The following is an 11718-nucleotide window of genomic DNA, read 5'->3' as shown; positions in this document are numbered from 1 at the left end:
GTCAGATTGTCGGATATGAGGCGGTTGGACACCTGCTAACCTATGTAAGGTATATAATATAAAGGTAGCTCATTTTGACTGCAGTGCAAATTCATAGACTTAAGTCGTATGGCCTGTGAGAAGATGTTGCTAATTTCCTTTGTGATACTTTAAGTTAAAGTATTTCACTGTATAGAAACAATGTGTTTTAAAACCTTATATTTCAGTCACCACTTTTGTTAATGTCGTCTCGGCCAAGCTGAAGTACCTCACATGTGACACTGGGTGTCGCTCCAGAGTGTCTAATATCGCTCCTTTGCGTTCATTTCGCCCCCCCTCTCTGCCTTGTTCTGCGTGTGTGCGCGCGCGTGTGCGTGCGCGTGTGTGTGTTGTGTGTCGGATAGAAAGTCAGCCTGGTTTCCAGCTGAGTGCTTGCTCTCTCACAGAGTGTGTGTGTGTACGCGTGTGTATATGTGTGTATGTGTGTGTTGTCATTATTATCCACTCTGCTCCCAGCTCAGAATGGCCAGATTCACTCAGACTGAAACAAGAAGGCAGCAGCACCATCCTCAGCAGCCCCATCAGCCCGCTCACTCCAGCCTGGTTTTCACCGGACCGGGGGCATCACCGACCCAGCCACCACTCCTCCTGATCCCTCATCAGCACCAGTACCCTCAGTTCACATTTCCGAAACCCATGAACGGGTCAGAACCCATATCAATTCATCCGGAGAGCGGCAACATGAAAGACCAAGATGCCATTAAGCTGTTTATCGGGCAGATACCGCGGAACTTGGAGGAAAAAGACCTGAAGCCGCTGTTTGAACAGTTTGGGAAAATCCACGAACTGACAGTTCTCAAGGACCGATACACCGGCATGCACAAAGGTAACGTGTCGCCCCTCACACGGCTGCGAGGCCCACACACAGCTCTGTAATAACTGTTTATCGTCACCTGCACCTTTTGGACACGTTTGCGCTGAAATGGTATCGAGTATATTTGTCACTTTAGGAATAATACATTTTATCAAGCTTGATTCAGGGATGAAATCGGTCCATTCATCACTATCATCATGTGCATCAATGCTTATAAATATTTTCATCTAACATTCACGAGGTTTGGCATTTTGACCCAATTCCCTGGTTTATTCACATTTTTGTTATTTTACGCGTAAATACGCATGGATGTTTTTACGAGTCTCTGTATTTCCACCTTCCTATTAACACTTTTTAGATCATAGGGGGGTACACGAGTCGGCTATAAGCACTGATAGGATGGCACACTGTGTGGTGTGCGTTCCTGGTTTTATTGCAATTGAAGAGTATTTTCTTTACGCGCTCCTAAGTGGGGCAGAGTCGCACGGAGGGGCTGCATTTTTAAAGAGCCCCCCAACCCCTCCGCCATGGTCCCATCTCTTGCGGCATCATTTATTCATCCATACGCTTTCTTTAACATCCCACACGACCACCATCCACCACCATGTGCGAATGGAGCGGGCGGGCTGAGGTGCAAACCCGGCACTTGCTGCGAAATCGGTTCAGTGCCACGGCGTCTCCAAAGGGCGCAGGAGCTGTCACAAGATGACGGACGTCGCCGCGCAGAAAGTGGCCAGTGATGCCGCGCCGCTTCCGCTGGAATGGAGGACTGGGGGAGGCAGAGGGTGTAAATCCACGCAGCTCACGAACTATATATGTGCACACAGTGACAACTTCCAATAAGGAAGGACATAGCCCATAGGTGAGAGATCACTGCCTGCGTGGGTGGGAAAATACAATTCCCAATAGACGTATGGGGAGACGTCACCATTATCATCATCATCATCATCATCATCAACATCATCATCATCATCGTCATCATCGTCATCATCGTCATCATCCATCAACCCAACTCCAACTTTATTTTTTTAAGTTTCATTCATATTTGCACAAGCTGAAAAAAAAGATCATTATGGCTGTATGAGAGTTGATGAAAATAATGACATTCATCATCATTTACAGTAAAATATCACAATTATAATAACTATTGGTTTTATTGCTATAATAATTTGAACATATGGGGTCAGTGCACTGTTGATATCGTTTACAACACCGTAATTCAAAGAGTTGTGTCAGGCTTAAATCTTTAGCATCACATTTAGGATTTTAATGTGCGATTCTCAAACTGCCCCATAGTTGGTAACAGATCAGAAACACAACCGTGGCTGTCATTTTGGCACAACACACACACTCTCTCTCTCTCTCTCTCTCTGAATGCCATTTTAGATCCATCATCTTGCACTCCTGCAGAGCAGATGTTGATATGTGAATGATGTTGGTACAGGCGGAGATAAGCCTTTTATTGCAGTGACATTTGGAAAAGACAAATAACAATCTGTGCCAGTAATGTAGCTGCCATTTGCAAACACTGCAAACAACGCCATGTCTTCTATGACATAAAGAATCGCCATCCGAGGATGTGGAAGTGGTTACCGTTACACTCAACTGTAATGAAGCCCACACATTTAATCCAGAGTGAGATTATAATAAATGTATTTTAATAAATACATGTGCATGCCAAAGCTGATATTAAAATCAAAAAATATTTCCCGCACTCGACCAGTAAATATGATTAAGGCGTCGTACCACATACAGCTCGCATTACGCCACATACTTCATGAGGCCACATGCCTGATATTGTCATCTTGTGGACAGAAGGACAATTTTTCCGTGTATCACTTACCAGGCATTCGTCGCTATGTGTTTGCGTGTGCAAGTGCAAGTGTGCATACATATACCTGAATGTCATTTCCCTGTGTTGCGTAATGATTGCAGTATTTAGCTCCTGAGTGATTATCGCTTCATCATGGTGTCAGAGAAAAGACAGTTAAGGCTCTTAGATGTGTTTTCATACAGACACAATAGAGCTTTAATAGAGCTTAAGTGTCATTTGTGACGCAACATGTACAAATGTTTTTTATTTGTATTAGCAGTTTAGCATAAATAAGCTAAATTAGTTTTTTGTTCACCTATTTTTTTTATTTGAATACGTTTCTGCCTATTTTTCTGCATATTATTGAAATAATTATCATTGGCTTGTTGCATCTATCTTTCCCTGGTGTTAAAGTAAAATAACTTAAATTAATAAATACACTATATTCTGTTAAAGTCTGTATGTTCTTCTGTTCAGTTTTTTAATAAAGAAAAGAAACCATCTTGTTTAATGCAGATGGATGAGATCATCTCTCTGAAGTAACTGAGTATAATTTAAAAAGTTGAAATCTCCTCTAAGTTCATTTGTACCCTTATTCATTAACTTACAAACATCTAATTAATTTCAGATAAGTCAGTGCAATTAAATGGCTTAGAATGTAATGAATTCTGGCCACAAATTAACAATACATAATCAAACCCTAATATGTCAATGATCTCTGATGGGGGTTATTTTATAGTTAATCATGTTATTAAGCAGAAAGGATTAGGAATATGGATCCTGATGGAAACAGTGGGGCAGCTGCCTCAAAGAGACACATTCAGACTGACAGAGACGTTAGTGGACAGGGGGACGAACACACACACACACACACACACAAACGGTTTTCATCATTCGAAATTTTGAGCATTTGCATTGCCACTTATTTGATTTGAGCTTTGCATGTTTATTATTTCCTCTTTTCCTGCACAACTATTTTGTCCCCCTTTGGTAATCCACAAGGGAGAACATGGAATTAGTTTGTAAAGCGTGATAATAATGCACGGCCATAATAACTTGACTCAAGAGGATTAGTAAATGTGCATTGTCTGAAGCAGCAGTCTCTTGGGTGATCAGCTGGTTGCCTCCCTAAACAGTGGCTGCCTCTGCCAATTAAAAATTCAGTCTAGTCTGCCTCTTCAAATGTTTAATTCTGCCCACGCTGTCGATGGCCTGCCAATTATTGTCGCCCAATTGGTATTAATAGGTGGAGGATTTCCTGATGTTGAATTTATCCCAGACTGTGAAAACTTCTCCCTTTGGCTCTAATTAGCTTCCACTTATAGCACATGCACTTCCACGTTCATGCACATGCATGTATGCAGAACCGAGGCTAATCGGCTGTCATGAAAAAAGTAATTTTTTCATGTGTTTACATTGCTGCTTTTCTAATTTTCTTTTTTATTTCTTCTTCAAATTGACGGTTCTCCTTTGAAAAACTGAACGTGCTCTCAGAGCGACGCTGAATCTTTTTCAGTGGAGATGTTTGTTGAATTGCTCTGTTTGTCAGGGGAGATTATATCCTATGAGTTTGATTGGGATTGACTAATCTCCCCTCGTGCAGTAGAGTAACGTGCACTCAAAGGAGAGAGAAAGAGGAAGAGAAAAGGTTTTTTTTCCTCCCCACAGGTGTGATTCAGCAGAGAAAAAAAGGCATGGAAGACAAAACAAACCCTGCGCTGCTCCGCTCCTCCAGCCGAGGCAGCCCAGTAATGTTGAGATAGTGTCGGGCATCATTGTGTTAATGCTTTAATAAGTGGACCAGAGATATTGCCGTAGACCTCAGCCAAGCAGAAGCACATTAAATCACAGAATAATCTAATGAAATATTTATTCAAGTTTTTATTTTTTTTTCACCCTCTGAGTCAGTCTGATGGATAGCATTCCTCTGTGGGTTGTCCTCCCAATAAATGGCTGAGAAGGGAGGAAATAGGAATAGTTGGAACAGCATATGCATCAAAAATGACACGGTATTAATGAGAGACTGATGTTTTATACTATATATATACACTATATATATATAATGAAACCTGAGAGGCATTAGCATTGATGAAAGGAAGCTGTAGAAGGCTTTCTCTCCTCTTTGATATGATGGAGGTGTGAGTTCATGTGCACGTCTGTTTTTGTGGGATCCTTATGGAAAGTGTCAAAGATCAGGACACTGCTGTAGAACAGCCTCCCCCTGAGGAAACAGATAGAATAAATTCACTTATAGACCACAAACAGAGCTGTAGAAGAGATAGGGATAGTGACTATATAAATACAATGTGGCATAGCTTAAGGCCTTTGCCTGTACAACCATTGTGCGGTTGCTAATGAAATTAATAAAGGTTTTAAGAGGAAATAAAATCAGTAGTGAGAGAGTAAAAACAACTCTCCGTCTTCTCGCAATTTTGTGCATTGATTCAATTGAATAAATCCAGAATAAAACTTCTGTCAGGGCCGGTGAGTGAAGGCCACCGAGCCAAGCTAATGCAGTAACAACACTCGCTTTGCAATCTTTAAACGTCTGTAAATATTGTAATAAGCAACAGGGCATTCCTCATAAAAGATGCAGCAGCTCAACTGGTACTGACAGGTGCTATGGGCCTTGACTTCTAGATGAAGAGCGCTGCCTCCCGCTCTCTTCTCCTCTTTTCTGTTGGTTTTCCAAGGAGATTGCCAATCTCAGATGCCGACAAGGCCGCGCTCTGCTGGAGGTTAGTGTCCGCGCACCGAACTCACCTGGCTTTCATTCTGTCTCGGCTTCTTTCCCCTCTTAATCCCCTGCCCAAGAGAGCCTTTCAGACGGATTGATTTCCTACATCAATGCAACATTCATTGTGGCTTGGAGTATATTTTTGCTTTCAATATATTAGAAGTGCCTTTATTTCGTGACCTTTGTGAGGTATGTTTGATGTTAATGGGCGTCTGGAGCATGGAGAGACATGTGCTGAGAGGTTTCAAACATCGACCAGCTTGATCACAGAGAAGCTCGTTTATGAAGCCTGTAGTACCTGTGTATTTCCTTAAATGGACTAAAAGAAGCTGTGTGGTGGTTCTGGTTGGACTGTGGACTTTGCCAACACTGTCACATTTGGAGGCCTGATGCTAACGACATGTGTGCTTGTGTTTAAAGACGCCTTTAAGCTACCTGTAGTAAATTCACTGGTAAGACTCTCTTCTTCTCTGCCTCTTTGAATTTGTTGATGCACGTGTTTTGATTATTATCTCCACCAAGGAGGTTAGGTTTTGACTGATATTTATGAGTGTGTGTAATTTGGTGCAGATCCAATCTGGTGATTTTAAATGGGGTTTCATAAGGCGGAGGTATGCGTTGCATGGAGTACCATTGTTGTTGCTGTTATGTGTTGATGGCAGTTGATATAACAGAAAAAAATTATACATATTTTTTTTTAATTGCAAAATGATAGTTTAGTTTTTGGGACAAACTAATATAAATTATTGTGAGAAAATAAAGCAAGTTCATTGGAAGTCATTAGGTTGTTTTCAGTGAGTTACAAGTCACACAGAGTCTGTAGAAGTGTACCACCTTCATGTTCACACACTAAAGGTTACAGCTATTTCCTTCGTCTAAATAGAGGGATAGAAGCCTATCTATTTTGTATGGGTAGCTTAGCAGAGAGTGCCATTGCCTACAGACGAGAGTGTACTCACATGAGGGGGGGGGGGGGGGGGGGGGGGGGGGGGGGTGTTATAAAGGCACAGAGAGAAAAAAAGGAGCGAGCGAGTGAGGAGGGGGTTGGTGGTTTCTGTTAGAATAGCATGAGCTCTTTAATGTTGTGTTTGAGCCTGACTGGGCACAGATTCATTTTAGAGGGAAAATGAAATAACAAGGGAGAGGGGAGAGAGGAGATTTTAATGCAATGTTTTGTGATAATCCCTCTCCATTTTGGAATGGTTCAGGAGAACTCATGCGATAAAGCCTTGTACAAGCCTGGAAAATAATAAGTTATTTGTCTTGCCTTATAGTGCTGTGCCCTTGGAGGGCTCGCTAACCTCGTGTTTTGGCCAAAAAACAATCACAGATTAGTCAAGCTGTCACATCTCTGTGATTGCCAAACGGTTGAGCCCTTGATGCTGGTGTGAATGAGCAATGTATAAATGTTGTACATGTATCTGCCTGAGAGTGCACGGGAACACAGAACTGCAGCGGGTGTGACTTAGCGCTGTCACTCCATCCCCTCTCTGTCACACGGCCCAATGTGACAGAGAGGAATCACACGGGGAGGACGCCACATGTATGCAGCGCTGGACCACAAGGCGAATGACAGACACACACATTGGCACAGAACAATGGATGTATGGTGGAGGGGAAAATTGTTTGTCAGAGATGCAGAAACAAATGGTTGCTTTCATCCCAAGGTGGTGGGAGGATAGAGTGATGGCTCAGCTCGGGATGTGGAGGATCTCTCTCTGACAGGTCGAGAGCTGTCTGGGCACTGAGGGGTGTGCGACTGGGGGCTGGGGGTCAGGGAGAAGAGGCCAAGTTTGGTAGATGTATAGAATAATCACCCTATTAACATAGTTACTCCAATATTACATATGGCACTGCTACTGCTAATAGTGCTACTACCAACCAGTCTGGGAGGTGATTTACTTTTTTTATTCCTAAACTGCAAATACGAGCAACAATTAAATAAAAGATGATCTTTTACAGAATAAAAGATGCTAAAAATGTCAGTTTTTTGACAAACAGCACTATCTACACTAAACCCTTTTCTCATACAGATATTAAGCCCCCCCCCGCGTTTTACGATGAAGACGCATTTCAGATTGTAAAACGTCTATGAATGCTCAGGTCCGTGAGGGATGTTTGAAGATACATGCTGCTCAGCATGGTTATAAATAGAAATTCTGTGGTATTTCCGAAAATAGGTTAAGCTGCCGTCGCTGCACTGCTGGCATGACATCACTGATTGCCTGCCAGCCTCCCCCAAAAGACCGCTCCCATACTGAGCTCAAAAGGAGGCAGAGAATGAGGGGAGAGACGGAGGGAGCATCTGTGGGCGACTGTAGGGGCCGTGCCCCCCCCTCATCTCCAGCGCCGCTCCTCCCCTTCCCTCACACCCCGTTCCCTTCCATCACGCAGCCATCTCTCCCCTCACTCCTCCCATCTATCTTCCCCACTGAAGGAGCAAACGCTGTAGCTAACAGTCTCTGTACTTTATTGCCAGAGACACACAAACTGGTCAGGGGCTTTGTACTGGAGATGTATCGCCTCCATTTTTGTCAGTGTGATGCAAGCAAATTGAAAGCCAAATAGTGCAGAAGAGACTGATGACAGATGGAATTTGTGTTTCTTTTTTTGGTGATCAAATGTTAATTTGGTTGAATGAGCAGAGCGTGTGGACTGTATGTGACTTCCAACACAGTCTGTGGTTCACTATTGAGTGGTGGATCTGGCTTAATTAAACAAAGGACAAACCAAATTAATTAATGGTTGATGTGTTTTCACATCATTGTGTATGCTTTTTGGATTCATTTCAAGATACTGTCTATGACTGCGTTTACATGTGCCCTAGTATCCCGTTTATGATGCTTGTCTCGCTTTTGATCGTATTCGATACGTGATGTTTACATGGAACATTGAGGAAACTGGTGATTCATATCCCCATATACATACATAATAACAAGTGCCTAACAAGTATATACGTTGTGCTGTTTGCACAGGTATTTGACAGTGGTCAGAAATCAGGAGAAGATATATACATGCACTAGTATCCTGTTTACTTACAGAGTACTCCAGCAAGTAAGAATCGGGCCTCTCAAAACCAGGATAAGGACTTATTCAGGGTATTGAAATTGGGTTATGACATTCACATGCCTAATCACAAAAACTATCTATCTATCTATCTATCTATCTATCTATCTATCTATCTATCTATCTATCTATCTATCTATCTGATTGTTAGTCTATTCCATCATTAGTGTTAAATCTGACTCTTCTCCATCTCAGTGTTGAAATGAGATAAATACATTTAAAGAAGAATGAAAGCTGCAACAAGGACACAAATACATATTATTTGGCATCGAGGGCATCATTTAAAATGTTCCATTGAATAGAAAGAAGAACCGGGAGAAGAAGAGTCGCCATTACAAGTTTACTTATAAAGACCTGTACAATTAGTGCTTCCTCTCAAGGTGGCCTACGTCGTATAATGAAGAAGAATGTGAGTGTGCTGGTGCAGCCGTGTGGTGTTTTTTCTCCTCCTCGCGGGTTTTTCCCCCTCGCTTCTCTTTCAATTGCTCCACGCCAGCAACCCCTGAGCCTTTGAAGTGCTGTCTTTAAAGGTATCTTTCAATTTGTAAAATCAAAGTGACTGAAAACCCGATGCGTCTCTTAGTCCACAGTCAGTTTGTAGCTGCCAGTCATCTGCGATTGTGGCTTTGCTATGATCAATTGATGTGTCTCAGAGGTTTAAATGCCTTCCACCTTTCAAAGAGAGCGGAGCATCGTTAGAAATATTGCATCAAATATGCCAATCAGGTGCATGAAATGAGTGGATCAGTGGAAACATAGTGCACTGTGCTGTGTAAGACAGTATAGGAAATGGGTGTCAGCCAAGTGAAAGTGATTTTACTCTTCCCTGTTGCCTGGACTTGTTGGTTTTTCTAAGAGGTTGTTGTTGCACACGAAGAGGAGGAGATGTAGTTTTCTGACTTTCCGGGAGGGAGGGTGGGGACCCTCGCAGAAACTTTTATTGATTTCCGTGTAAATCCCCTGGCCCGAGCAGACTCGGCCGCAGGAGGGAGGGAGGGATGATGGGCTGGAGGGACGGGACTTGGCAGGTAAACTCCCTTTGCCCTCCCACAAGTAGCGCAGCACGAGGGAGGAAGTGTGAACCTACACATTATTTACAGCTCTGTGAAACTCCATCCATTAACAGTGTCAATTAGCTTGCTCATCAGGGATGCAGGCCACGACATGTATTTATAGATCGGTCCCTGGCTTTAATAGCAGGAGAGGGATGAAGTACCCAGATAGTCTACAAAAGCCAAGGCTGACTTTTAAGGCCGCAGCACAGTGGAAGATGCCAAAGTGCTGTATCCCAAGTGTTAGCCTGAGCCATATACTGAGAGAGCACCAGCCAGCCAGTCTTTCACATCACCTCTTAAACTGTACGTGCTGCCAACTGCATTAGAAACTTAATCATGAACTACAGTCTGAACTGTATTAGTGTTTTCAGCCTCTGCAGTCCCAGTTCTAAACCTCCCTGTGTGGAATGGGCTGTTTGCTTGGCCTGTGGTGATGCCGGCTGCAGCTTTCTTTCTGAAACTGTAAAAGTGACCTGAAGTAATGGAGCTGCAGCAAGCAAAGACCTGCTGGACTCACCACTGCTGCTGCACAAAGATCTGTTCACCTGATCATTCAAAGGTCGGTGAAACTCGACTCAGTACGGGGAACCCCAAATCAGGTGTCTCTGCAGTTGTCGTAAACATTGTTGTGAACACCCTGTCACTTGTATTGATGATTTTATAAAAAAAAAAAAATGTAATATTGAATGACTCACCTGTCTAAATTGCACCAAATTTGACGATGCACTTTCGCTGGGCCCTTAACAATACACATGACAGGTGTAAAGCCGACAAGATGAATGGTTCTTGAGATATGCAAGTTACACAAAGACAGACAGACAGACAGACAGTGATTTCTGGAATTAATAGATTATTATTACTAGTGGATTAGATAGATAAGTATTGAATTCACAAACACAGTCTCGTCTAGTCGGCGTTCTTAATGCCAGTTCACCCACTGTAGATAGTCATGAGTAGGTATATGTCAGTTTTGGAAGAGAAATACTCTACAGTTGGATTTTATAAGAAGCACCACTTGTGCACGGAGAGAACAATTTAACCTTGGTCCCAAACAATAGATGGTGTGTCAAAGTCTGTCTCTGCGCCCCACCATTGATCCTAAAACATGTACTGAGCCTTTCAGAAAGAATTTATCGCAATTGTCACACTCATTAGGCCATGCGCGCCACACAATACCATGCACATGTATACATTCTGTAAATATACACCCATGATCACACATGCACACCGGCAGTCCTTGGGGAGGTGCTGCCTATGGATCTGTTTGACTGCTGCTTGGGGGCTATAGTGTAGTCTATGTGAGCGAGCATAGCAACAAATCAATGGCTGAGGTCTCCTGCTCAGGGGTCAGAGAGGATAGCAGGGAGGGTCTGGGGACTATTTCTTGCCCTGGTGATGGACACTGATGCTCCTCAGCGCTCTGCAAAGTCCATCCTCCCCCTCCACAGCCATTGCTCAAGGTGAAGGGATGATGGGAGGCATAGTGAAAGGAGAAATTGAGGAGGATTTGGAGCCGGATGCAGCAGTGATGAAAGGATTGAGTGATTGATGAAGGAGTGATAGGAGATAGTAGGCAGCTAAAGGATCAGGTGATTGGGACTGAGCACAGTCGCTGCATGGTTCACTTTACTGCAAGGTGGCTGTCTGACTTAATTAAGGTTTACAGGTTACGCTCAGCTATTGCTTATATTACAGTGCTCATTACGAGCCCATTAGGTCTGGGCAGAGAAAATATTGTTGTCAGAACAATGAGTGAGAGCCTTTTGGAAAGTCCCTGCCAACTCCATGCTCCACTTCTTCTGTTTTTAATTTTACCTCTGTCTCTGTCCACCCCCAGCCTGTCCTCCTTCTCCCTGAACATTGGTGTGATTGTTTCACTGTGCGAACCGATCGAGGGTCATTTTTTCCAAAGGTGAGGGAGTGATTATATATGAGTTAAAAGCTTCTCAGAGACCAGACTGATTACCCCCCTCACGGTCAGTCTGTGCCACTGAGCCTCCTGCATCCCCGGCTGGCAATGATTCAGGTCATAATCACATTGTATCAGCGCTGATGATGTGTGTTTCAGCGTCCGACCCCTCTGAAAGGCTATCAGCCCACCCCTGCCCCCACCCACACACCCCAGAGCCCCACATGGCAGTAAATGAAGTAAGCAAGTAATCTACCCAAAGTGATAGCATTTTCCAAAGAGTGC

At 43.3% G+C, this 11718-nt stretch overlaps 1 protein-coding gene across 9 annotated transcripts in view; it reads left to right on the top strand.

Moving 5' to 3' along the window:
- Positions 1-368: 368 nt before the first annotated feature.
- The window catches only part of celf5a (cugbp, Elav-like family member 5a), a 188704-nt gene continuing 177354 nt past the window's right edge, over positions 369-11718 (top strand). For 5 of the 9 annotated variants that reach the window (XM_034582902.1, XM_034582901.1, XM_034582898.1 and 2 more), the window contains exon 1: positions 370-865. In XM_034582902.1, coding sequence (XP_034438793.1) covers positions 451-865 — 415 coding nt within the window. In that variant the 5' untranslated portion in view covers positions 370-450. Of the gene's footprint in view, positions 866-11718 lie in introns of all 9 variants that reach the window. The other 4 variants (XM_034582899.1, XM_034582895.1, XM_034582894.1 and 1 more) reach the window with 2 other exon arrangements.

The sequence above is a fragment of the Hippoglossus hippoglossus genome, chromosome 4 (assembly GCF_009819705.1).
Source record: "Hippoglossus hippoglossus isolate fHipHip1 chromosome 4, fHipHip1.pri, whole genome shotgun sequence".
NCBI lineage: Eukaryota > Metazoa > Chordata > Actinopteri > Pleuronectiformes > Pleuronectidae > Hippoglossus > Hippoglossus hippoglossus.
Note: the sequence above shows the minus strand (reverse complement) of the source record. Positions and strands in the feature narration are given on the sequence as shown.